At 64.7% G+C, this 21,662-nt stretch overlaps 1 protein-coding gene across 3 annotated transcripts; it reads right to left on the bottom strand.

Annotated features, from left to right (window-relative positions):
- Positions 1 to 4,159: 4,159 nt before the first annotated feature.
- On the bottom strand, positions 4,160 to 20,047 carry KCND1 (potassium voltage-gated channel subfamily D member 1). Of its 3 annotated transcripts, XR_007770089.1 has the most exons (8): positions 19,896 to 20,047; positions 15,368 to 16,928; positions 8,439 to 8,601; positions 8,187 to 8,270; positions 6,947 to 7,042; positions 6,617 to 6,858; positions 4,878 to 5,232; positions 4,160 to 4,760 (listed from the first exon to the last, which is right to left on the bottom strand). XR_007770089.1 is itself a non-coding variant. In XM_050927231.1 (7 exons), exons 2-7 carry the CDS (start codon positions 16,480 to 16,482, stop codon positions 5,031 to 5,033), a joined length of 1,902 nt encoding a protein of 633 aa, XP_050783188.1. In that variant the 5' UTR covers positions 16,483 to 16,928; positions 19,896 to 20,047; the 3' UTR covers positions 4,161 to 5,030. The 3 variants fall into 3 exon arrangements, 2 of the variants coding, with proteins under 2 accessions (XP_050783188.1, XP_050783189.1); XM_050927231.1 differs by having other exon boundaries at positions 4,161 to 5,232; XM_050927232.1 differs by lacking the exons at positions 4,160 to 4,760; positions 4,878 to 5,232; positions 6,617 to 6,858; ... (1 more) ...; positions 8,187 to 8,270; positions 8,439 to 8,601 and adding an exon at positions 9,644 to 10,459.
- Positions 20,048 to 21,662: the final 1,615 nt, after the last annotated feature.

The raw sequence follows: 21,662 nt of genomic DNA, 5'->3' as shown, positions 1-21,662 counted from the left end.
GCGCTAAGGGGGGGTACCAGGGAGGGCTCGGTACCCGGATGGAGGGGCTAAGGGGGGGTCCCGGGGGGCAGGGTACCCGGATGCAGGGGCTAAGGGGATGGTGGGTACCCGGATGCAGAGGCTAAGGGGGGGTCCCGGGGGGCAGGGTACCCGGATGCAGGGGCTAAGGGGATGGTGGGTACCCGGATGGAGGCGCTAAGGGGGGGTCCGGGGGGGGCGGGGGACCCGGATGGAGGCGCTAAGGGGGGGTACCAGGGAGGGCTCGGTACCCGGATGGAGGGGCCAAGGGGATCGTGGGTACCCGGGGGGCTCCCTCCCCCACACACTCACTGCCCCCCCATAGGGAGGGGTCGTGGGGGCGAAAGTACCCCGGGGGGAGGGGGAGCAGCAGCGTCCGGCGGCCGGACGCAGACGAATCAACCCTTCGCTTGCCCGCTCCTTCCCCCTCCCCGTTGCGGCTTTTTGACCCTTCCCGGCTTCCGCGGCAGCCCCTCGCGCTCGGCCCCGGCCTAGTGTCAACATCAACACAGCCGGCCTCTGACCCCGCGCGCTCACTTCCGCCGTTACTCCCCTTAGCAACGCCGGGGGCGGGGACTAGGCACGCCTTGGCAACGACCCTGGTCTCACTGGCTACCAAGTGCGGCCTCACGCTCGTTGGCCACAGGTTGACGGGCCAACTATCTGATTGGCCAAAACTAAACTGCCAGCAAAAAAGTCCCACCCACCCCCGTTTTCCCACTACAATACCCCTCCCACAGCCCATAGCAACGACACAGAGGAAGGCGGGACCTGGGCCGCCCTTAGTAACGATAATTGTCTTATTGGTTCAGAGGTGAAACTCTCATTTATGATTGGCTGAACATCATGAAACCAATTTCTGATTGGCTCAGATGTGGAGGACTCATTTCTGAATGGCTGAGAGACAAGGAACCTATTTCCGAATGGCTGAATCGCAGAGCAGGCATCTCTGATTGGCTAGAATACTGAGAAGACATCTGTCATTGGCTACGAAGGACATACTCTCGTTTCTGATTGGCTGTTGGAGAGGCTCCACACCTCTGATTGGAGGAGGAAACAGCAAATGACGTTGATTGGCTGGGAAGACAGGCGCCCACATTTCACTGGCTGAGAGCACAGCGCTCCTCTCTGATTGATTGGACAGCGAAGGACAGCTCTCTGATTGGCCAAGAAGAAAATCTTCCATTCTGATTGGCTGGAAGGCATCATTCCATCAAAGGCTCCTTCCCCTCTAGCCCTATCCTGGAGCAGCCCCCACAGCAGCCGCTCTGATTGGCTGAGGTGACTGTCACTCAAATATAGTCCAACCCTTTTCCTTACCTATTATACCTCTCGATGGACTCAGCTACCCGCCCAGCCCCAGGGGGAAGGGAGAGAACCCAGGAGTCCGGGCTCCCAGCCCCTCCCCCCCCCCCCCGAGCCGGGAGAGAACCCAGGAGTCCGGGCTCCCAGCCCCTCCCCGAGCCGGGAGAGAACCCAGGAGTCCGGGCTCCCAGCCCCCCCCCCCGAGCCGGGAGAGAACCCAGGAGTCCGGGCTCCCAGCCCCTCCCCCCCCCCGAGCCGGGAGAGAACCCAGGAGTCCTGGCTCCCAGCCCCTCCCCCCTCCCCGAGCCGGGAGAGAACCCAGGAGTCCTGGCTCCCAGCCCCCCTGCTCTAACCACCAGCCCCTGCTCCCCTCCCTGAGCTGGGGAGAGAACCCAGGAGTCCTGGCTCCCAGCCCCCCTGCTCTAACCACCAGCCCCCACTCCCCTCCCAGAGCCGGGAGAGAACCAGGAGTCCTGGTGCCCAGCCCCCCCTGCTCTAACCACCAGCCCCCACTCCCCTCCCAGAGCCGGGAGAGAACCCAGGAGTCCTGGCTCCCAGCCCCCCTGCTCTAACCACCAGCCCCCACTCCCCTCCCAGAGCCGGGAGAGAACCCAGGAGTCCTGGCTCCCAGCCCCCCTGCTCTAACCACCAGCCCCCACTCCCCTCCCAGAGCCAAGAGAGAACCCAGGAGTCCTGGCTCCCAGCCCCCCTGCTCTAACCACCAGCCCCCACTCCCCTCCCAGAGCCGGGAGAGAACGCAGGAGTCCGGGCTCCCAGCCCCTCCCCGAGCCGGGAGAGAACCCAGGAGTCCTGGCTCCCAGCCCCCCCCCTCCCCCGAGCCGGGAGAGAACGCAGGAGTCCGGGCTCCCAGCCCCTCCCCGAGCCGGGAGAGAACCCAGGAGTCCTGGCTCCCAGCCCCCCTGCTCTGACCCACCAGCCCCCACTCCCCTCCCAGAGCCGGGAGAGAACCAGGAGTCCCGGTGCCCTTACACATACCCCTGAGCCAGGAGCTAATGGGGAGAGGCCCTGTGTCCCAGTCCCATCCCACTCCCCAGCCACCCCCTGCCCTGGGTCAGCCCGGATCTGACGCCCCCCCCGCAAGGGGCCCCCTTGTGTCGCATCCCCTCTTAGTTTGCCCCCCGCGCCCCAAGGAAGGTCGGGAGTCGGGGTTCTGAGTTTTAACACGTTTCCTTGTATTTGCTCCAACAACAGTGGCGCCGCTCTGGGCTCAGGGCAGCCCCTCGATCCCCAGCTTCTCTGCCCCCTCAGCCTCTGTACTGCTCCCCCCACCCTGCGCCCCACATGCAAGGTGCATCAAATGCGCCTCTGGCCTCAAAGGGGCTCAACTACCAACCTCCCCACCCCAAAGCCGGTCACTTTTATTCTCCCCCTGTGGACACAAAGGGGAACCTGAGTTGAAGTGACTTGACCAGTCGCACACTGAGTCAGGAGAGGACCCAGGAGTCCTGGCCCCCCCCCCCACCTTTCCACTCGTCTTCATGTAGACATGGAGGTAAATTGAAGGGGGAGGTGTGGGGTGCGTTACCCCCCTCCCAGCTGGGGCACCCCTCTATAGGGATGCCCTCTCGGGTGGGGGGTGCCCACTGGGTATATTGCTTTAGATGGGGGGGGGAGGTGCAGCAGATTCCATGTTGCCCCCCAGTGGCCATGCAAGGAATTGGGCGTTGTGCTATTCAACCAATGAAGTGTCTGCTTCCGCAGAGCGCGTGGTGGGACTCGGGGGCACCTACCCCCAACCCGCTTCCTGTGGCACCCCCTGCTGGCCATTCCTCGGGGCTGGCTGTCCCCCCGCAGCGCCATGCATTCGTCCCTGCATTGCCCACCTGGGCCGGGATGTTTCAGGACCCCCACCCCACAGTTAGTGCTGGGGGGGGGTGAGGAATGCCGCTGCTACTCTTATCAGGGGCAGGACAGCCCTACAGGCTGTTGGCAGGGGTGGGGGGGTCTGAGACAACCCCCTCCTTTCCTAGAGCTGGGGAGAGAACCCAGGCGTCCAGGCTCCCAGCCCCACCCCACTCTAACCACTAGCCCCCACTCCCTTCCCCAAGTTGAGAACCCAGGCATCCTGCCCACCCCCTAATGCCTAGAACGGCACACGAGGCAGACTGCGAGGTTGCCAGCGGCCTGTCAAAGGCGTGAAGTGATTAGCAGATTCGGCATCTGGTCTCCGTCGATTGTTGTACCTAGTCAAGTCCCGGGAAGGAGGGGAGAGTGGAATTTGGGGGGGTCTGGTACCCCCCTTTCTGCTCCCCCAAAGGGGCACCGTCCCACTGAGGCTAGAACGGAGATGCATGCAGGTGGTGGTCAGCAGCCATTGACTGCGCCCCCCGATGGTGGAAGAGACATGCATAGGCCAGGGGCTTGGATTTCAGGGTGGGGTAGGGAGATCTGGGTGTGTCCCCCTTGGTGGGGAGTAGATGGGTCTGTCCAAGGGGGTGGGGAAGGGACCCAGGAGTCCGGCCCCTCAGGTCCTTGGTTCTGATCTAGGGTGGGCACTGGACTATATGGGCCCAGGGGTCTGATCCAGGGTGGGGGGAGGTGAATCCTGGTGGATTTGGTGCTTCCACAAAAGATCTCTGGCCCAAACCTGCCCCTCCCCAAGCCAGGAAGAGAACCCAGGCTCCCACCCCCCGCTCTCACTCACCAGCTCCCACGCCAGGGAGAGAACCCAGGCGTCCGGGCTCCCAGGCCCGCCTGCTCTAACCCACCAGACCCCACTCCCCTCCCAGAGCTGGGAGAGAACTCAAGAGTCCAGGCTCCCACCCCCCGCTCTCTCACCAGCTCCCACGCCAGGGAGAGAACCCAGGCGTCCGGGCTCCCAGGCCCGCCTGCTCTAACCCACCAGACCCCACTCCCCTCCCAGAGCTGGGAGAGAACTCAAGAGTCCTGGCTCCCAGCCCCCTCTGCTCTCACCCACCAGCCCTGACTCCCCTCCCAGAGCCAGGGAGAGAACCCAGGCGTCCGGGCTCCCAGCCCCCTCCGCTGGCAGGATCCAACTCCCCTCCCAGCACAGGACATACAAGGGCTTTGGGTTAACCAGTGTTCTTGCCCACATTGCCCTGGGGCGGGGGCACGGGGTTAGGTTGGGAAAGGCTTTACTCAGGTGCCGTATCCTTCTGCCCTCTAGGCCGGCCCTGGAAGTAGTTCTGTTGCCCGTCTTGCATAGCTGTCCCCTAGATATGGCTTTGTTTCGAACAGGGAGCTGAGGGGCGGGGGGGGGGGGCAGGACCCTGGCATCCGGACAAGGCCGTGTCCCTCGGCGGGTGGCACCTCAGCGTTTGTGGAAGACTGTCGCTACAGCGGCGGGACCCAGGCATCCGGGCGAAGTCATGCGCCTAAGCGGGGGTGGGGGGACCCAGGTTTCTGGGCCAGGCCATGCTCCTGTGGAACCCAGGCAGCTGGGAGAAATCCAGCCCCTCAGGCAGTGGCCACCACCCCAGTGTTTGTGGAAGACAACGGCCCTGGGACCCAGGCAGCCGGGTGAGGACATGCACCGAAGCAGGGGGACCCAGGCGTCCGGACCAATCCAGGACCTCAGGCAGCTGGCACCCCAGCGTTTGTGGAAGACAATGCCCCTAGGCATGTGGAACCCAGGCATCTGGGGCAGGCAGGAGCCCAGTGTCCGGGCCCTGGTGGTGGGCGGAGGGGATGGAGCACCCCCCCTCCAGCCGCTCCACGCTCTGCCCTTACAAGGAGGAGATCTTGACCATGCGGTGGGGCAGGTGGGGGGCAGGCAGGCTGGAGTTGGGCAGGGCACGGGGCGAGGGGGGGCGGCTCTCGGGGGTGTTGGCGGGGGGCGTGGGGATGCTGGTGAGAGCAGCCGTCAGGTCCACCCCATCGTAGGTCATCGTCATGTTCTCGTGGGCCTTGGCGTTCAAGCTGGAGCGGCTGGGGGAGGTGGGGGGAGAGAGAGTGAAACCAGTCGTCCTGGCTCCCAGCTTCCCCCGTCTAAGCACCAGCCCCCACTCCCCTCCAAGAGCTGGGAAGAGAACCCAGGTGTCCTGGCTCCCAGCGCCCCTCCCTGCTCTAACCACCAGCCCCCACTCCCCTCCAAGAGCTGGGAAGAGAACCCAGGTGTCCTGGCTCCCAGCGCCACCCCCCTGCTCTAACCACCAGCCCCCACTCCCCTCCCAGAGCCGGGCAGAGAACCCAGGAGTCCTGGCTCCCAGCCCCCCCCCCGCCCCGTGTAACCACCAGCCCCCGCTCCCCTCCCAGAGCCGGGCAGAGAACCCAGGCGCCCTGGCTCCCAGCCCCCCGCTCTAACCACCAGCCCCCACTCCCCTCCCAGAGCCGGGCAGAGAACCCAGGAGTCCTGGCTCCCAGCGCCCCCCGCTCTAACCACCAGCCCCCACTCCCCTCCCAGAGCCGGGCAGAGAACCCAGGAGTCCTGGCTCCCAGCGCCCCCCCCCGCTCTAACCACCAGCCCCCACTCCCCTCCAAGAGCTGGGAAGAGAACCCAGGAGTCCTGGCTCCCAGCCCGCCCCCCCGTGTAACCACCAGCCCCTACTCCCCTCCCAGAGCCGGGCAGAGAACCCAGGCGCCCTGGCTCCCAGCCCCCCGCTCTAACCACCAGCCCCCACTCCCCTCCCAGAGCCGGGCAGAGAACCCAGGAGTCCTGGCTCCCAGCGCCCCCCCCGCTCTAACCACCAGCCCCCACTCCCCTCCAAGAGCTGGGAAGAGAACCCAGGAGTCCTGGCTCCCAGCCCGCCCCCCCCGTGTAACCACCAGCCCCTACTCCCCTCCCAGAGCCGGGCAGAGAACCCAGGCGCCCTGGCTCCCAGCCCCCCGCTCTAACCACCAGCCCCCACTCCCCTCCCAGAGCCGGGCAGAGAACCCAGGAGTCCTGGCTCCCAGCGCCCCCCCCCCGCTCTAACCACCAGCCCCCACTCCCCTCCAAGAGCTGGGAAGAGAACCCAGGAGTCCTGGCTCCCAGCGCCCCCCCCCCGCTCTAACCACCAGCCCCCACTCCCCTCCCAGAGCCGGGCAGAGAACCCAGGCGTCCTGGCTCCCAGCCCCGACTTTTCTGCATTTGTCCACTAGGTGGCAGCAGACACCAGCATGACTCTATAGTTCAGCACAAAGACCCCAGTGGATGGGGGGGTGCCAGCTCCCCCTAGTGGGTGCTCTGGGGAGGACCTAGGAGCCTCCATGCCCCATCCCCTCTGGGGCAGGCCCCCCCAGTGCCCTTCCCCCTCCCCACAGCTCAATACCCCCAGCACCTCCGATTCCTCCACCCCCCTGGCCCAGCCCCCCAGTGTGGGGGTGCTGTTACCTCTGGGGGGCGGCGGGCCCCTTGTGGCCGTGCAGCGTGTTGAGCTCCTGGGCGCTGGCGCGGCTGACGGAGGCGATGGAGGGGACTGGGCGCAGGGCCCGGCGCGGGGGACCCCGGCGGGGGCAGCAGGAGGTGGCGCCGCCCTGCTGGGAGGAGAAGGAGGTGCTGCGGCTGCTCCGGCCGCCCACCGAGCCCACCAGCCCGGCCTCGCTGCACGAGCGCTCGTCCATGAACTCATGGCTCTGTGGGGGGGAGGGGGGAGATTCAGCGTGGCCCACGGCACCCTCCACCGCCCACACCACCCCCCAGCTGCCCCTGCCCCCCGCTCACCGTGGTCTTCTCCAGGCAGTGCAGCAGGTGATGGTGCTGCTGCTCGAATGTCGAACAATTCCTTACAGCCAAGGCATGGGCTGTGCTGCCCCGGTCCTGTTTTGGGGGGAGATCAGAGATAGACAGACATCCCCTCCCCGGCACAAACATCCACAGCCTACTGGGGGCCTGGGAGCGGGGCTGAATGGGAGGGGTACAACGAGGAGGGTTGGCGGGGGGAAGAGTGCAAAGAGCGAACACAGATGTGTTCTGCACTCCTGTGCGTGTGTAAGGCTGGGAGGGTGTGCAACTGGGTGTCTCACTGCAACTGGGGAAGCGTGCAAGTTGTGGTGAGTGTGCATTGGGATTGTACACGGTGGTGTTAGTGCAATGATGTGCCAGTAGGAGCGACAATTGTGCATTGGGATTGTGCATGGGTGTGTTAGTGCAATTGTGTGCAAGAGGTGGCTATGCACTGGGATTTGTGCATGAGTGTGTTAGCGTGTGTGTGTGTGAAGGGCAATTTTGCATTGGGATTGTGCAAGGGTGTGTTAGTGTGTGAGTATACATCCAGTGTGCATTGGGACTGTGTGCAAGGGGCGAGTGTGCAGTGATTGTGCACAGGTGTGTCAGTGCAACTGGGGCAGTGTGTGGGGATGGGATTGCCAACAGAACTGTGAGCGTGTGTGCCGGTGTTAATGTAATTGTGTGTGTGCAAAGTGTGAGGTGAGTGTGCCTTGCACTAGCACAGTGATGGGTTTAGTGCAAGTGGGTGGTGGTGAGTGTGTGTTGTGCATGTGTGTTAGTGTAATGGTGTGAATGTGTAAAAGGTAAGTGTGCCCTGTGACTGTGCATGTGAGTTTTACTGCAATTGTGTGTTTGTGTGAAGGGTGAGTGTGCAGCCAGTGTGCACTGGGTTTGTACATGAGTGAGCTAGTGCAACAGTGTGAGTGGTGAACGTGCTGAGTGTGCACGGTCGTGTCTGTGCCACTGAGGCAGTGTGTGGGGCAGGTGTGCACAGGGGCTGTGCTAACATCATTGTGGGCAGGGAAGTGTGCCGTGCGATTGTGCACAGGGGATGTCAGCGCCGGGGGGGTGAGTGTGCAGGGGTGAGCGTGCAGGGCATCTGTGTAGTGAGTGCTCTCCTGCCACTGGGCAAGCCTCTGCTGCCACGGTGCACGGGCGTTTGCTAGTGCAATGAGGTGAGCGTGCAAGGGGTGCCCGTGCGAGAGGCGAGCGTGCACGTGCTGGGGGCAGGTACCTCGAGGCCCCCGTTCCGCTTGTACTGCAGGAAGGCGTTGGTCGTGGTGCTCTTCGCCAGACGGATCCGTGCCAGGCGAACCTTCTGTGGGGTGGGGGGGAGAGTCAGAGACACAGACACAAATCTTCCCCCCGGCTCCCCTTCCAACCCCCCAGCGCCCCTCTGCATCTCAGCCCCACAACCCCCCTCCACCCTGGCTCACTCTCCTCTCCCCGCATCCCCCCTCCTTTGCCCAGGGCTGCCCCCCCGGACCTGCTGCGCTCTGCGTTTGTCCGCCCGCTGGTTCTGGTGGTAGATGCGGCTAAAGTTGGAGACAATGACGGGCACCGGCAGCGCGATGACCAGCACCCCACTCAGTGAGCAGATGGAGCCGAAGATCTTCCCGGCGATCGTGCTGGGAACCATGTCCCCGTACCTGCCAGGGGGAAGGGAGAGAAAAAAGAACACGAATGCACCAGAAGCTCAGCTTTTAGGGGCTGAAAAAAGTCCCTTCCTAGCCCTTGCGGTCGGGGAGAAAACCCCCAAAATGTGACGCTGCTGGAGTCTGCCACGGGCCTGAGCCGGTCACTCGCAGAGGTGTGAACCGCTCTGTGCATCTCACAGGCCTCCTGCTCTAGGGCTCCTCGCCGGTGCGGTGGGGGAGATGCTGAGATGCAGCCACCTCTGGGGCAGGACAGCTGGGGAACAGTCGCACATAACACCACGCCAGGATGGTTTGTCCCATGCTGAGATGCAGCTGCCTCTGGGGCAGAACAGCTGGGAAACAGCCACACATAACACGCCAGGATGGCTCTGTGACGAACTGGGAATGTCTTAATGTTTTCTCTGAATACTGTGTTGGTGCCTCAGTGTCCCCTGTGCAGTTCTTTAGTATCCAGGTGATGGAATAAGGGTGTGTGATTGCTGCAGAGCAAAGGGCCAGTGCCCCTAAATGCCTGGCACTCTGTCTCCTGGCAACTGATGGCCTGGGCCCCTCCTCTGCAAAGGTGCCAACTGAAGGTGTTGGAGACAAAGGGATCAGGTGACCTCCTGGCCTGGGACAGGAGCTGAGCAGAGAGGAGGGGCTGGAGGGGGTTTCAGTCTGGAGCTGGCTGGGGACGAGGAGTGAGGGCAGACGTGGGGGTCTAGCTCACTGCCCCCCAGATTGGACCCGGCCGAGGGGTCCGGTTCTCTGTACCTACAAGCTCTGTGTTAGACCCTGTTCCTGTCATCGAATAAACCTCTGTGTTACTGGCTGGCTGAGAGTCATGTCTGACGGCAAAGTGGGGGTGCAGGACCCTCTGGCCCCCCCAGGACCCCACTGGGGCGGGTGTCACGGAGTCACCGGGCGATGCTCTGGAACTGCCCCCCACCAAGCCAGTCAGGACTCTGGGGAGCCTGGGGCAGAGGATGCTGAATGTCCAAGGAGAGACCCAGGAGGTGAAGCTGTGGGAGCTTTTTGCCCTGGAGACAGTCTGCTCCAAGGGAGAGGAGGCTCCCCAGAGTCCTGCCTGGCTTGGTGGGGAGCAGTTCCAGAGCATCGCCGGTGACTCCGTGACAGGCTCATCCCACGCTGAGATGCAGCCACCTCTGGGGCAGGGTGGTTGGGGAACAGTCGCACATAACACCAGCCCTGGAGGGCTCGTCCGACACTGAGATGCAGCCACCTCTGGGGCAGGGCGGCTGGGGAATAGCCACCCATAACGCCGCATGAGGATAACAGGAGGCAGAAGTGTTGCAATTAGTAATGGAGCACTTGGGAAAGTGAAATTGCTTCTGGAGAAATGTTGTTAATCCACGTCAGGCGACCAGCGATTATATAATAAAATACGTGCCACAACACCATGACTTATTTAACGGGCTGAGGAATCAATCAATGGCTCAGAGTGCAGCCTGAGAGCGGTGACAGCTTCCCTGTTACGGGTAACACAAGGCGCTGAGATGCAGCCACCTCTGGGATGGGGCAGCTGGGACCAGTTGCACACAATGCTGCAAGGGGACAGCTCACCCGGCACTGAGATGCAGCCACCTCTGGGGTGGGGCAGCTGACACCAGCCGCACACAACGCTGCAAGGGGACAGCTTGCCCGGCACTGAGATGCAGCCACCTCTGGGGCAGGGCAGCTGGGGACCAGCCGCACACAACGCTGCAAGGGGACAGCTCGCCCGGCACTGAGATGCAGCCAGCTCTGGGGTGAAGCAGCTGGGACCAGCTGCACACAATGCTGCAAGGGGACAGCTCGCCCGATGTGGAGATGCAGCCAGCTCTGGGGCGGGGCAGCTGGGACCAGGTGCCTAACAAATCAAGAAGAATTTGCTATTAAGTAGGCATTCCAGGGAATTTTAGCTGGGTGGTGGCTTGTTCTAACTGGCCAGGACACTGGGCTCCCCCTGCTGAGACCCCCGCCCCATGGCACCCCCCAGCCCCGACTGCCAGGGGAGAGAGACCCCTGCCCAGCCCCTGCCCCTCTCCCTGCAGCACGGTGCCTCCTAGTGGCTCAGTGCAGACCCCAGGACAAGGGCGAGGCCCCGGGGGGCAGGAAGGGGATTTTGAGTTCTGTGCCGGGGGTGGGATTCCGGAGGGGAAAGGAATCAGGAGCCCCCCCACCCCCCAGGCTCTAGGCCGGTTCTGTGTGTAGCTACGGAGAACATGAAATATTCACACGTCCCCAGGTACCAGCGCGGAGCGGGTCCGCTTGGCTGGCGAGAGGTTGCTGCAACCTTGCGCTGTGGCCGGGGGGGGCTGGGGCTCACCCAGCAGGGCAGGATATCAGGTGGGGGGACCTGGGGCTGAGCCAGGGGTGGGGGGGCCCTGGGGCTGAGCCAGGGGTGGGGAGAGATATTGGGGGGGGGCCTGGGGCTGAGCCAGGGGTGGGGGGACATACCAGGGCGGGGGCTGGAGCTGGATACCAGGGTACTGAAGGCTGCTCCTTGGACCTGGGGAGGGGGATGGTTGTGGGGGGACCTGACAGCCCCGACCCCCCTGTAACTCCACTGGGGGGGATGTGAGCCGGCCGGGGCCTGAGATGCACAGAAATGGGGGGGCGGGAAGGAGGACCCGCCCTGCTAGTGGGCAGCTGCAGGGCCTGGAAGGTGCCATGAAACAAACTCGGGGGGGGGGTTAGGCCCCAATTTGCCCTAGAGCAGATGAGATCACGACCCTATGGAAGAGACATGCAAAGAGCCAACACTCCCAGTCCTGCTCTGACCCACCAGCCCCCACTCCCCTCCCAGAGCCAGGGGAGAACCCAGGAGTCCTGGCTCCCAGCCTCCCCTGCTCTAACCAGCAGCCCGCAGTCCCCTCCCTGAGCCGGAGAGAGAACCCAGGAGTCCTGGCTCCCAGCCCCCGGCTCTAACCACCAGCCCCCACTCCCCTCCCAGAGCCGGGAGAGAACCCAGGAGTCCTGGCTCCCAGCCTCCCAGCTCTAACCACCAGCCCCCACTCCCCTTCCAGAGCCGGAGAGAGAACCCAGGAGTCCTGGCTCCCAGCCCCCGTGCTCTAACCACCAGCCCCCACTGCCCTCCCAGAGCCAGGGGAGAACCCAGGAGTCCTGGCTCTCAGCCCCCCCGCCCTCACCGAGCATGTTCCCGATTCAGTGGAATCTCTGCCAGCCTCAGGACGAGCCCAACGCAGGTCACCTGGATCTGACCCAAGCCCCAGGCTCTGCTGGTGCCCCTCACTCCGGACCCGCAGTCCCTGCCAGCCCAGCCCCGGACTCTGCCGGTGCGCCTCACTCTCAACCCGCAGCCCCTGCCAGCCCCCCCAGCACATGCGAGCTGCGGAAAGCGGCTTTCTCTGCCTCCCGCGCTCTGTGGATAAATAATTTATCCTCTGTGGAGCTGCAGCAGGGCCCTGCCTCGGTTACACGCCACGTGCCCAATCTCGTGCAGAGCAAAACACCCGGGCAGCCACCAAGGCCTCGGCATGGAGCAGGGTGGGGGGGCTGGAGGGAGAAAGCACACATCTGCCACGTCCCCAGACATAGAGGGGCATTTGATGCAGCCAGCTCTGGGGCGGAGCAGCCAGGGAACCACAGCACATAACACTGTATGGGGACGGATCGTCCGGCTCTGAGATGCAGCCAGCTCTGGGGTGAAGCAGCCGGGGAACCACTGCACATAACACCGCATGGGGACGGATCGTCCGGCTCTGAGATGCAGCCAGCTCTGGGGCGGAGCAGCCGGGGAACCACTGCACATAACACCGCATGGGGACGGATCGTCCGGCTCTGAGATGCAGCCAGCTCTGGGGCGGAGCAGCCAGGGAACCGTTGCACATAACACTGCATGGAGACGGCTCGCCTGGCGCTGAGATGCAGCCAGCTCTCGGGCAGAGCACCCGGGGAACCACCGCACATAACGCCACACGAGGGATTGGGACAGGAATGAGAAGCCTGTTTCATAGAAACTGCTGGCAACAGTTATGGAGGCAGAATGGACTCAACCCAGGGGGGCTTGGCCCAGATGGCCCTGGCTCATGGCCACGAATGGAACCCAGGCATCTGGGCTCCCAATCCCCCGGCTCTAACCCACTCCCCTCCTAGGGCCAGGGAGAGAACCCAGGAGTCCTGGTGCTGCCCCATTCTCTTCACCATGAAGGCACATCTCCTCCAAGCCCCCATTCCATGTGGCGGGACCTGTCACACAATCGGGTCTGTTAACACTTGAACCTAGTGATGGGGGAGAAGCAGCTTTCCTCCCTTCATCATTGCAGCGTGAACCTCCAGCTGTCCCACCTAGCCCGGAACCCAAACTGCCCCCTCCTCCTGCCCTCTGCCTTACCCACAATGCATCTCTTTGCCACACCCTTGTGTAATAGTGACCCCCTGGTGCCCCTTGGTGGGAAGTAAGGGAAAGACAGTTTGTATGGTGACCTGTGGATTGTGTGTCTGTTGCTGTGGTGGGGGCTGGGATCCAGGACTCCTACGGTCTGTCCCTGGCTCTGGGAGGGGAGTGGGGTCTGGTGGTTAGAGCAGGGGGACTGGGATCCAGGACTCCTGGGTTCTCTCCCTGGCTCTGGGAGGGGAGTGGGGTCTGGTGGTTAGAGCAGGGGGACTGGGATCCAGGACTCCTGGGTTCTCTCCCTGGCTCTGGGAGGGAAGTGGGGGCTGGTGGTTAGAGCAGGGGGGGCTGGGATCCAGGACTCCTGGGTTCTCTCCCTGGCTCTGGGAGGGGAGTGGGGTCTGGTGGTTAGAGCAGGGGGACTGGGATCCAGGACTCCTGGGTTCTCTCCCGGCTCTGCGGTTTGCCCCAGCAATGATGCAGTAAGATGCAACAGTGCCCAGGAATCCTGAGGACTGTTAAAGAGACATGCGGTGCCCCTCACTCCCAACCCATAGCCCCCTGCTAGCCCAGTGCTGGGGTCCCCCCACAAGCTCCGCTGATGCCCCTCACTCCTGACCTGCAGCCCTCAGCTCCTCTATCCTCTCTTTCGCTCTCCCCTCCCCCTGCAGCTGGCCCGCGATGGAAGCTGCCACGGGGCACTTAGGAAGAATTACGAGCTGAACAGACGTTTGCATCCTTGGGCAGCCAGGAAATATCCAGCCCATTGCAGACGGTACCAGCCGTGCCAGGCCTGGCCTCCCGCCCACACGTTTCCCTGCTCCAGCGCTTTGCCCTCCACTCCCCTCCCAGAGCCAGGGGAGAACCCAGGAGTCCTGGCTCCCAGCCCCCTGTTCTAACACCAGCCCCCACTCCCCTCCCAGAGCCGGGAGAGAACCCAGGAGTCCTGGATCCCAGCCCCCCCTGCTCTAACCACCAGCCCTCACTCCCCTCCCAGAGCCGGGAGAGAACCCAGGAGTCCTGGATCCCAGCCCCCTGTTCTAACACCAGCCCCCACTGCCCTCCCAGAGCCGGGAGAGAACCCAGGAGTCCTGGCTCCCAGCCCCTCCCTGCTCTAACCACCAGCCCCCACTCCCCTCCCAGAGCCGGGAGAGAACCCAGGAGTCCTGGCTCCCAGCCCCCCCTGCTCTAACCACCAGCCCCCACTCCCCTCCCAGAGCCGGGAGAGAACCCAGGAGTCCTGGCTCCCAGCCCCCCCTGCTCTAACCACCAGCCTCCACTGCCCTCCCAGAGCCGGGAGAGAACCCAGGAGTCCTGGATCCCAGCCCCCCTGCTCTAACCAGCAGCCCCCACTGCCCTCCCAGAGCCGGGAGAGAACCCAGGAGTCCTGGCTCCCAGCCCCCCTGCTCTGACCCACCAGCCCCCACTCTCCTCCCAGAGCCAAGAGAGAACCCAGGAGCCCTGGCGCCCAGCCCCAACTTCCCTCCCAGAGCTGGGGAGAGAACCCAGGAGTCCTGGATCCCAGCCCCCCTGTTCTAACCACCAGCCCCCACTCCCCTCCCAGAGCCAAGACAGAACCCAGGAGCCCTGGCGCCCAGCCCCCCCTGCTCTAATGCACCGGCCCCCACTCCCCTCCCAGAGCCAGAGGAGAACACAGGAGTCCTGGCTCCCAGCCCCCTGTTCTAACACACCAGCCCCCATTTCCCTCCCAGAGCTGGGGGGAGAACCCAGGAGTCCTGGCTCCCAGCCCCCCCTGCTCTAACGCACTGGCCCCCACTTTCCTCCCAGAGCCAGGGGGAGAACCCAGGAGTCCTGGCTCCCAGCCCCCCCTGCTTGAACCCACCAGCCCTCACTCCCCTCCCAGAGCCGGGGAGAGAACCCAGGAGTCCTGGCTCCCAGCCCCCCCTGCTCTAACGCACTGGCCCCCACTTTCCTCCCAGAGCCAGGGGGAGAACCCAGGAGTCCTGGCTCCCAGCCCCCCCTGCTTGAACCCACCAGCCCTCACTCCCCTCCCAGAGCCGGGGAGAGAACCCAGGAGTCCTGGCTCCCAGCCCTTCCCCCACATCCACCATGCACACTTCAGCCATTTCCCAGCCTGTTCTGAATCTGATGCTTGTGGGCATTGCCGGGGTTGGATTCGCACTCTGCTCCCAGCAGGCCCCACGGCAGCGCTGGTGTCCCACGGACCCGCCGCAGGGCACTCAGTCATGTGGCCAAATTTCCTAGCCATGTTAGAGTCCAGGGCCGGACTCTCGAGACAGCAACTCCAAACACCGAGACTAAAGCGATAGACTGCGGGGGCTGTTCCAGGCATCCGGCTCTCGGACCGGGCCCAAAGGGAGCGGTGTTCCCGGAGGGATCCCGGCAGACCCTGCCCTAGGGAAGCGGGGCAGGGGCGGGGGGCTGGCGGCGCAGACTCACCCCAGCGTGGTCATGGTGACGATGGTGTACCAGAAGGCGGCCGGGATGCTGGTGAAGTTGGTGCCGCGGGTGCCTTTCTCGGCGTAGAACATGACGGTGGCGAAGATGATGATGGCCATGGTCAGCGAGAAGAGGAGGAAGCCCAGCTCCGAGGCGCAGCTCTTCAGCGTGTAGCCCAGAATGCGCAGGCCCTGCGAGTGCCGGGAGAACTTGAAGATGCGAAAGACCCGGAAGACCCGCAGGGTGACGAAGGCCCCGCTGACGTCCTCGTTCTCCGGCATCAGCAGCCCGATGTAGTAGGGCAGGATGGCCACCACGTCGATGATGCTCATGACACTGCGCAGGAAGCGGCAGCGGCTGGGGGCGGCGAACAGCCGGAGCAGGTACTCGCCGGTGAAGATGAGGACACAGGCCGTGTCCATGCAGGAGAAGGCCAAGGGGAAGCGCTCGCCGCAGGGCTGCTGGCGCTTCCGGCCGGGCGGCGGCTGGCAGGGGATGGTCTCCACCACGTTGGCGATCACCGAGACGGCGATGAAGAAGCCGGTGACGTAGTAGAAGACCAAGGCCACGGTGCTGGTGTGGGGGTTCTCGAAGGCCCGCCACAGCCGCTGCCGGACGGTGCTGTCCGGCGGCAGCGAAAGGTCGGTGGCGCTCTCCGCTTCCTCGTCCTCGGCCAGCCGCTCGGCGTTCTCCTTCTTGCGGTCGCGGTACTCCTCCAGGCAGCAGTCGCCGATCAGCTCCGGGATGATGCCGTAAAAGCTCAGCTCCTCGTCGAAGGCCTGGATGCACTCGTGCCGGGGGTAGTGCAGGTGGCCAGTGCGGTAGAAATTCAAGACGTGGCGGAAGATCTCCGGGTCGCGGTCGAAGAAATACTCCTGGCTGTCCTCGTCATAGAAGAACTCCTTCTCCGAGCTGCCCAGCAGCGTGTCCGGGTAGTGGTCCAGCGTGTTCTGCCAGGTCTGGAACCGCCGGCCGCTCACGTTCACCACCAGGATCTCATCCCCCCGGGGTCGCTTGTCGCTGGGCGGTTTGGGTATCGGCTTCTTGGCCAAGGGCAGCCAGCCCACGGCGGCCGCGCGGGCAAAGGGCAGCCAGGTAGCCACGCCGGCCGCCATGCTGGCCTGGCGCGGGGGTCGCTGAGGCAGGGAGGGAGCGTCAGCTCAGAACGGGGAAGGTGCCAAAGCCGGAGGTGCCCTGGCAGTGGCCTTGGGACCCAGGAGATGGGGCGCGGGCGGGAGTGGGAGTCGTCTCCAAACTTGGATGTGTCCAAGGGAGGTCGGGGCAGGTCTCAGGACCCAGGGCTCCTCTAGCTGCGGGTCACCCGTGGGGACCTGCCTGTGGATCAGCTCTCTCCGAACACGAGCACCTAGCCCGCGTGTCGCTGTGGGGCACGTAGCCAGGGGCTAGGGGGAGAAACGAGTCGCTCCTGGTCACGGTCTCAGGTACCCCTGGGTCTCGGCCGCCCCCAGTCGAGGCAGGGGGTGGGTTCTGGGCTGCTCCATGCCGCTGGCTCTTGGAAAAGGGGCCAACAGGCTCGGGAGCCGGGGAGCGTCTCAGGGAGCTGCGGGCAGGAGAGAGGAGACATGAGACAGAAAATCAAGAACTGCAGAGTAGACACCTCAGCCCGGACTCCTGGGTTCTCTCCCCAGCTCTGGGAGGGGAGTGGGGGCTGGTGGTTAGAGTGGGGGGGCTGGGAGCCAGGACTCCTGGGTTCTCTCCCCGGCTGTGGGGGCTGGTGGGTTGGAGGTGGGACCCCAGCGGGGCGGGGGGGAAGCCTAGCCAAGCATCGGGGGAGGGGTGGATGTTTTTGATTCTTACTCAAATCCCTTTCCCGGACCCCCCCCCCCCCACTGCGAGGGACAGTAACTGCTCCATGTGGCATGGGGGATCATGAGGGGCCACCTGACTCAGGGACACCCCAGCCTTGGGGTGGATATGGGGCCAGGGCAGGGGACCGATCAGGGGGTGGGGGCAGGGCAGGGGGTGCAGTTGCCAGAGGTGGGGAGGTTGAGGGGGCTGGAAGCGGTTCCATCCTACCCAGGGTTTGCAGCTCGGCTCTCAGTCCCCCCGCCCCACCGCACTGTCCCAGCGCCCCTGGCAGATGGCGGGGGGGACAGATCCAGGAGCTGGGGGGGGGGCAAATCCGGGGGAGCTGGAACCGGGGGGGCGGATCCGGGAGCCGGGGGGCGGATCCGGGGGCTCTGTGGGGTGGATGGCGGGGCGGATCCGGGGGGGACCGATCCGGAGGCTCTGGAGGGGTGGATGGGGGGGCCGATCCGGGAGCCGGGAGCGGTCAGACAGACCCGCCCGGCCCGGTCGCTCTCACCTCTCTCCGGCGGCCGCAGGCGGCAATCCGGGCTCCGGGCTGGGGGGGTCCCTGCCCCGGCCCCCCCCAGGCGCATCGCTCCGCGGGTCCGGGCGGGTGTGAGTGAAGCGGGTCCCGCCTGCATCAGGCGGCGGGGGGGGGAGGTATCGGCTCCTATATCGCAGCGCCGGGTGCCGGGGGGGGGGCGGGGAGAGCGGGGGGAGGGATGGATCTATAGGGGAGGGATGGAGGGACCTATAGGGAAGAGATCTATGGGGAGGGATGGAGGGATCTATAGGGGAGGGATCTATGGGGAGGGATGGAGGGACCTATAGGGGAGAGATCTATGGGGAGGGATGGAGGGACCTATAGGGAGGAATGGATGGATCTATGGGGAGGGATGGAGGGACCTATAGGGGAGGGATCTGTGGGGAGGAATGGAGGGATCTATGGGGAAGGATCTATGGCTCTAAAGGGGGCGTGTGGATCTAGCGGGGATGCAGATGGATCGGATCTACATGGGTGGGAGGCGGAACGGGGGATCCGGGGATCGAAGAGGCAGAGATGAGGTTGGGGGGGCACCAATGGGGCGGGGACAGGGGGGCCCAGAGAAGAGGAAGAATTTGGGGGACTGAGCCGGGGGGTGTGGAGTCCCCAGACCCCTCCCCCACAACAACTCCAGGCAGCTGAGGAGGGGTCCACAGACTCAGAATCAGGGAGAGAACCCAGGAGTCCTGGCTCCCAGCCCCCCCTCCAGCTCTAACCCCTGGACCCCACTCCCCTCCCAGAGCCAGGGAGAGAACCCAGGAGTCTTGGCTCCCAGCACACACCCAACAAGCCAGGGGTCCCAGCAGGATGAGCACACAGGTTTAGTGCCCCTCACTCCCGACCCGCAGCCCCCTGCCAGCTCGGCCGGTGCCCCTCACTCCCGGCCGGAGCCCCTCACTCCCGACCCTCACTCCTCAGCCAGCCCAGCCCTGCGCCCCCCCCAGCTCTCTGGGACTCACCAGACTCCCCACCCCCGCGTGCCCCGAGTTGCCAGTTTCGGAACAAACCCTTAATCAGCACATGGGAAGCACGCAGCACTTAGAGCAAATCGATACCCGGAGCGGCTAAGAGCTGTTCAGTAAACGGGCTGACAGCCAGGGCGTTGGGGGCGCTGGCGGGGGCTGCAGGTCGGGAGTGAGGGGCACCAGCAGGGCTGGGCTAGCGGGGCTGCAGGTCGGGAGTGAGGGGCACCGGCAGGGCTGTGGGGGAAGGAAGCTCAGGGCCACTGGAGTAGCCCCCTGCTCTGGGGCAGGATCAGGCAGGCGCCCCTTAGAGGGGACAGGCTCCGTGTCCCCTTCTCTGCTCCCCCAAAGCAGCCGCCCCTCGCCGTCTCTCTGCGGGTGGCTGAGCCTGGTGCCAGCCCCGGGCGCGAAGCCGGAATCTCACGGCAGCTCCGGCATCAGGGCCCTTCAAAGGCTCCCAGGTGACAGGCAGGCGGTGGTGCCCCCAAAACGTCACCCGCCAGCGAGACGCGCCCCAGAAAAACAACCTGCTGCCAGAGAACCCAGCCCCCCTCCAGCCAGCAGAGCCCCCGGGGCGGGGGAGAGAACCCAGGAGTCCGGGATCCTATCACCCCCCCCAACCCATCGGCCCCCGCTCCCCGTGCAGGGGAGAGAACCCAGGAGTCCGGGATCCCATCTCCCCCCCACTCCCCATGCCAGGGAGAGAACCCAGGTGTCCGGGCTCCCAGCCATGACCCCAGACGGGTGACATCTCAGCTGTCTTGATTCCCCCCGCCCCATCCTCACACCCGCATCTTCAGTGGGGGGTGTCCCAAGTGTCCAGGCAGCTGCCCCACCCCGAAGGTGGCTGCATCGTGGCTCATGGGCTGCAGGCCCTGGCTACGAAGGCCCTTGGGCTCTTTGCTCAGGGAAAGCAGTAAAAGCATCTGTACGTTGTTGAACCCATGGGCCCATCTACCCTGGTCTCCCGGCTGCAGTTGACTTTCCAAGGGCCCTGCACCCCCGGCCAGACACCAAATATCCTGCCTGCCGCTTGCCCTGCTGCAGTGGGACCCAAGATTGATACCAGCCCAGCTCTGGGACGAAATCCAGTCGCCGGCAGTTCCGCAAGACCCGCATCCTGGGACTTTCCAAACTTACCAGCTGTTTGGTCTCCTTGCAGCGCCCCCTGCTGGCCCCTTCTAAATAACATTCCCTTGTGGCCAGAACTCACCTCCACGGGGCTGTGTAACTTCGGACAGAGTTTAAGCTGCCATGTGATTGGCTGATGAAAAACTGGCTTCCCATTGGTCAGGAGGGTTCGCGGTCCTGCTCCCACCCTCCACAGATCGTTGGATTTTGCTGACAAAAAAATTAGTCTAAATGGGGGGGGGTTGAGCAGGGGCTGCGGGTCGGGAGTGAGGGGCACCGGCAGAGCTGGGGGGGCAGGGGCTGCGGGTCGGGAGCGAGGGGCACCAGCAGAGCTGGGGGGGCAGGGGCTGCGGGTTGAGAGCGAGGGGCACTGGCAGTTTTTTTTGGGGGGGGAGCTGGGGCCCTACCCCATACAGCTTGAGGGGCATGGATGATGTCACTGGCCCAGCTATTAATATTTCATTGTTTTTCTTCCCCCACTGGAAGCCTCCAGGAGTGCCCAGGGGAGGGGGATCCGTTCTAGGCAGCACTTTGATGCCAGCCCCTGCAGGTGTCTGACAACCTGGCCTCAGCTCCCTCCCGCCAGCTGCCAACGCCGAGATGCGGCCAGCTCTGGGGTGGGGCGGCTGGGGACCAGCTGCATATAACAACACCCTTCAGGGACAGCTCACCTGGCACTGAGATGCGGCCAGGTCTGGGGCAGGGCGGCTGGGGACCAGCTGCATATAACACCCTTCAGGGACAGCTCGCCTGGCACTGAGATGCAGCCAGCTCTGGGGTGGGGTGGGGTGGGAGAACCTGAAATTGCCCCAGGGGGAACTTACCTGGACGCCTGGGTTCCTGCCCTGACTGGAGCTTCGAGGCACACACTGGAGGAGATTAGGCCATTTCCCACCCCATGGTGTCCCTCAGCCCCCTACTGATCCCCCCCAGCCCCCTAATGTCCCTGTGACAAAGGGGGGGTATTGGTTTTTCTGTATGTTCCAGGGGGTTGCAGGCTCAGGGGGTGGGACTCAGTGTCCCTAGGGGTTGCTGGTTTAACGAGGGGGGGAGGGGGAAGTTGGGACCCCGGCCGATGGCCTGGAGGATGGAGACCCCAGCGACCAGTGACCTGGTGACCCGGAGACCCAGCTCAGGAGTTGCAGCCAGTTCTGGCCACTGGGGGACAATGGGCTGCGGGGAGAGGGGCCCGGGGACCTGATCAGCCAGAGGACAGAGGAGGGGAGAGGGTGCCCAGGCCACCCCGGTTACCTGGAGAGAAGCCAATGGACAGAGGCGGGTTGGGGCTGGGGGTGGGGGGGCTCGGGGCTGGAGAGGGGGAGCAGGCAGAGCCCCCCTGGCTGCAGGGGGACTGGGATGTGCTGGGCTGAGGGAGGCCAAGCCGGGGGCGGGGGAGTTTCCTGTGCTGGGGTCAGAGGCTCAATAAAGTCTCTGGGCTAGTGAACGGGGTGGGGGGGATTATCCCCTTGGGGGGTGCAGCCCTGGGGGGCCCAGAGCGAGGGGACTCCTGGGGGGGAGCCACGGCAGAGACAGACGTGCTGAGGCTCACAGAGGTGCGGCTCCAGGAGGTGGAGGGGCCTGACCCCAAGGGAGAGTGGCCCCCCGAGAAGCTGTCGCACTGAAGGGGGCTCCCCCCACAGGGCCACGAGTGGGCATGATCTGAGTGTGTGACAGTCCCCCACTGATCCCCCCATGCCCGTGCCTGCCTAGTCCCCCCCCACAGGTCCCCCCCAAGGCCCTGCCCCCCAGCACTGCCAGGGGATAGCAGCCCCCACTGATCCCCCCCAGGCCCTGCCCCCCAGCACTGCCAGGGGATAGCAGCCCCCACTGATCCTCACCCCCAGCACCA

This window comes from Gopherus flavomarginatus, chromosome 18, assembly GCF_025201925.1.
Source record: "Gopherus flavomarginatus isolate rGopFla2 chromosome 18, rGopFla2.mat.asm, whole genome shotgun sequence".
Lineage (NCBI taxonomy): Eukaryota > Metazoa > Chordata > Testudines > Testudinidae > Gopherus > Gopherus flavomarginatus.
The sequence above is the reverse complement of the archived record's forward strand: the minus strand, read 5'-3'. Positions and strand labels throughout refer to the sequence as shown.

Bases quoted from the DNA above. Each gene is read 5' to 3' on its own strand.
- KCND1 (XM_050927231.1), bottom strand. From the start codon at position 16,482: ATGGCGGCCGGCGTGGCTACCTGGCTGCCCTTTGCCCGCGCGGCCGCC. The intron at 8,271-8,438 runs GTCCGGGGGGGC...CCCACCCCACAG, and splicing joins ACAAACGCAGAGCGCAGCAG to AAGGTTCGCCTGGCACGGAT. The intron at 5,233-6,616 runs GTAACAGCACCC...CACCTCCCCCAG, and splicing joins GGGCCCGCCGCCCCCCAGAG to CCGCTCCAGCTTGAACGCCA.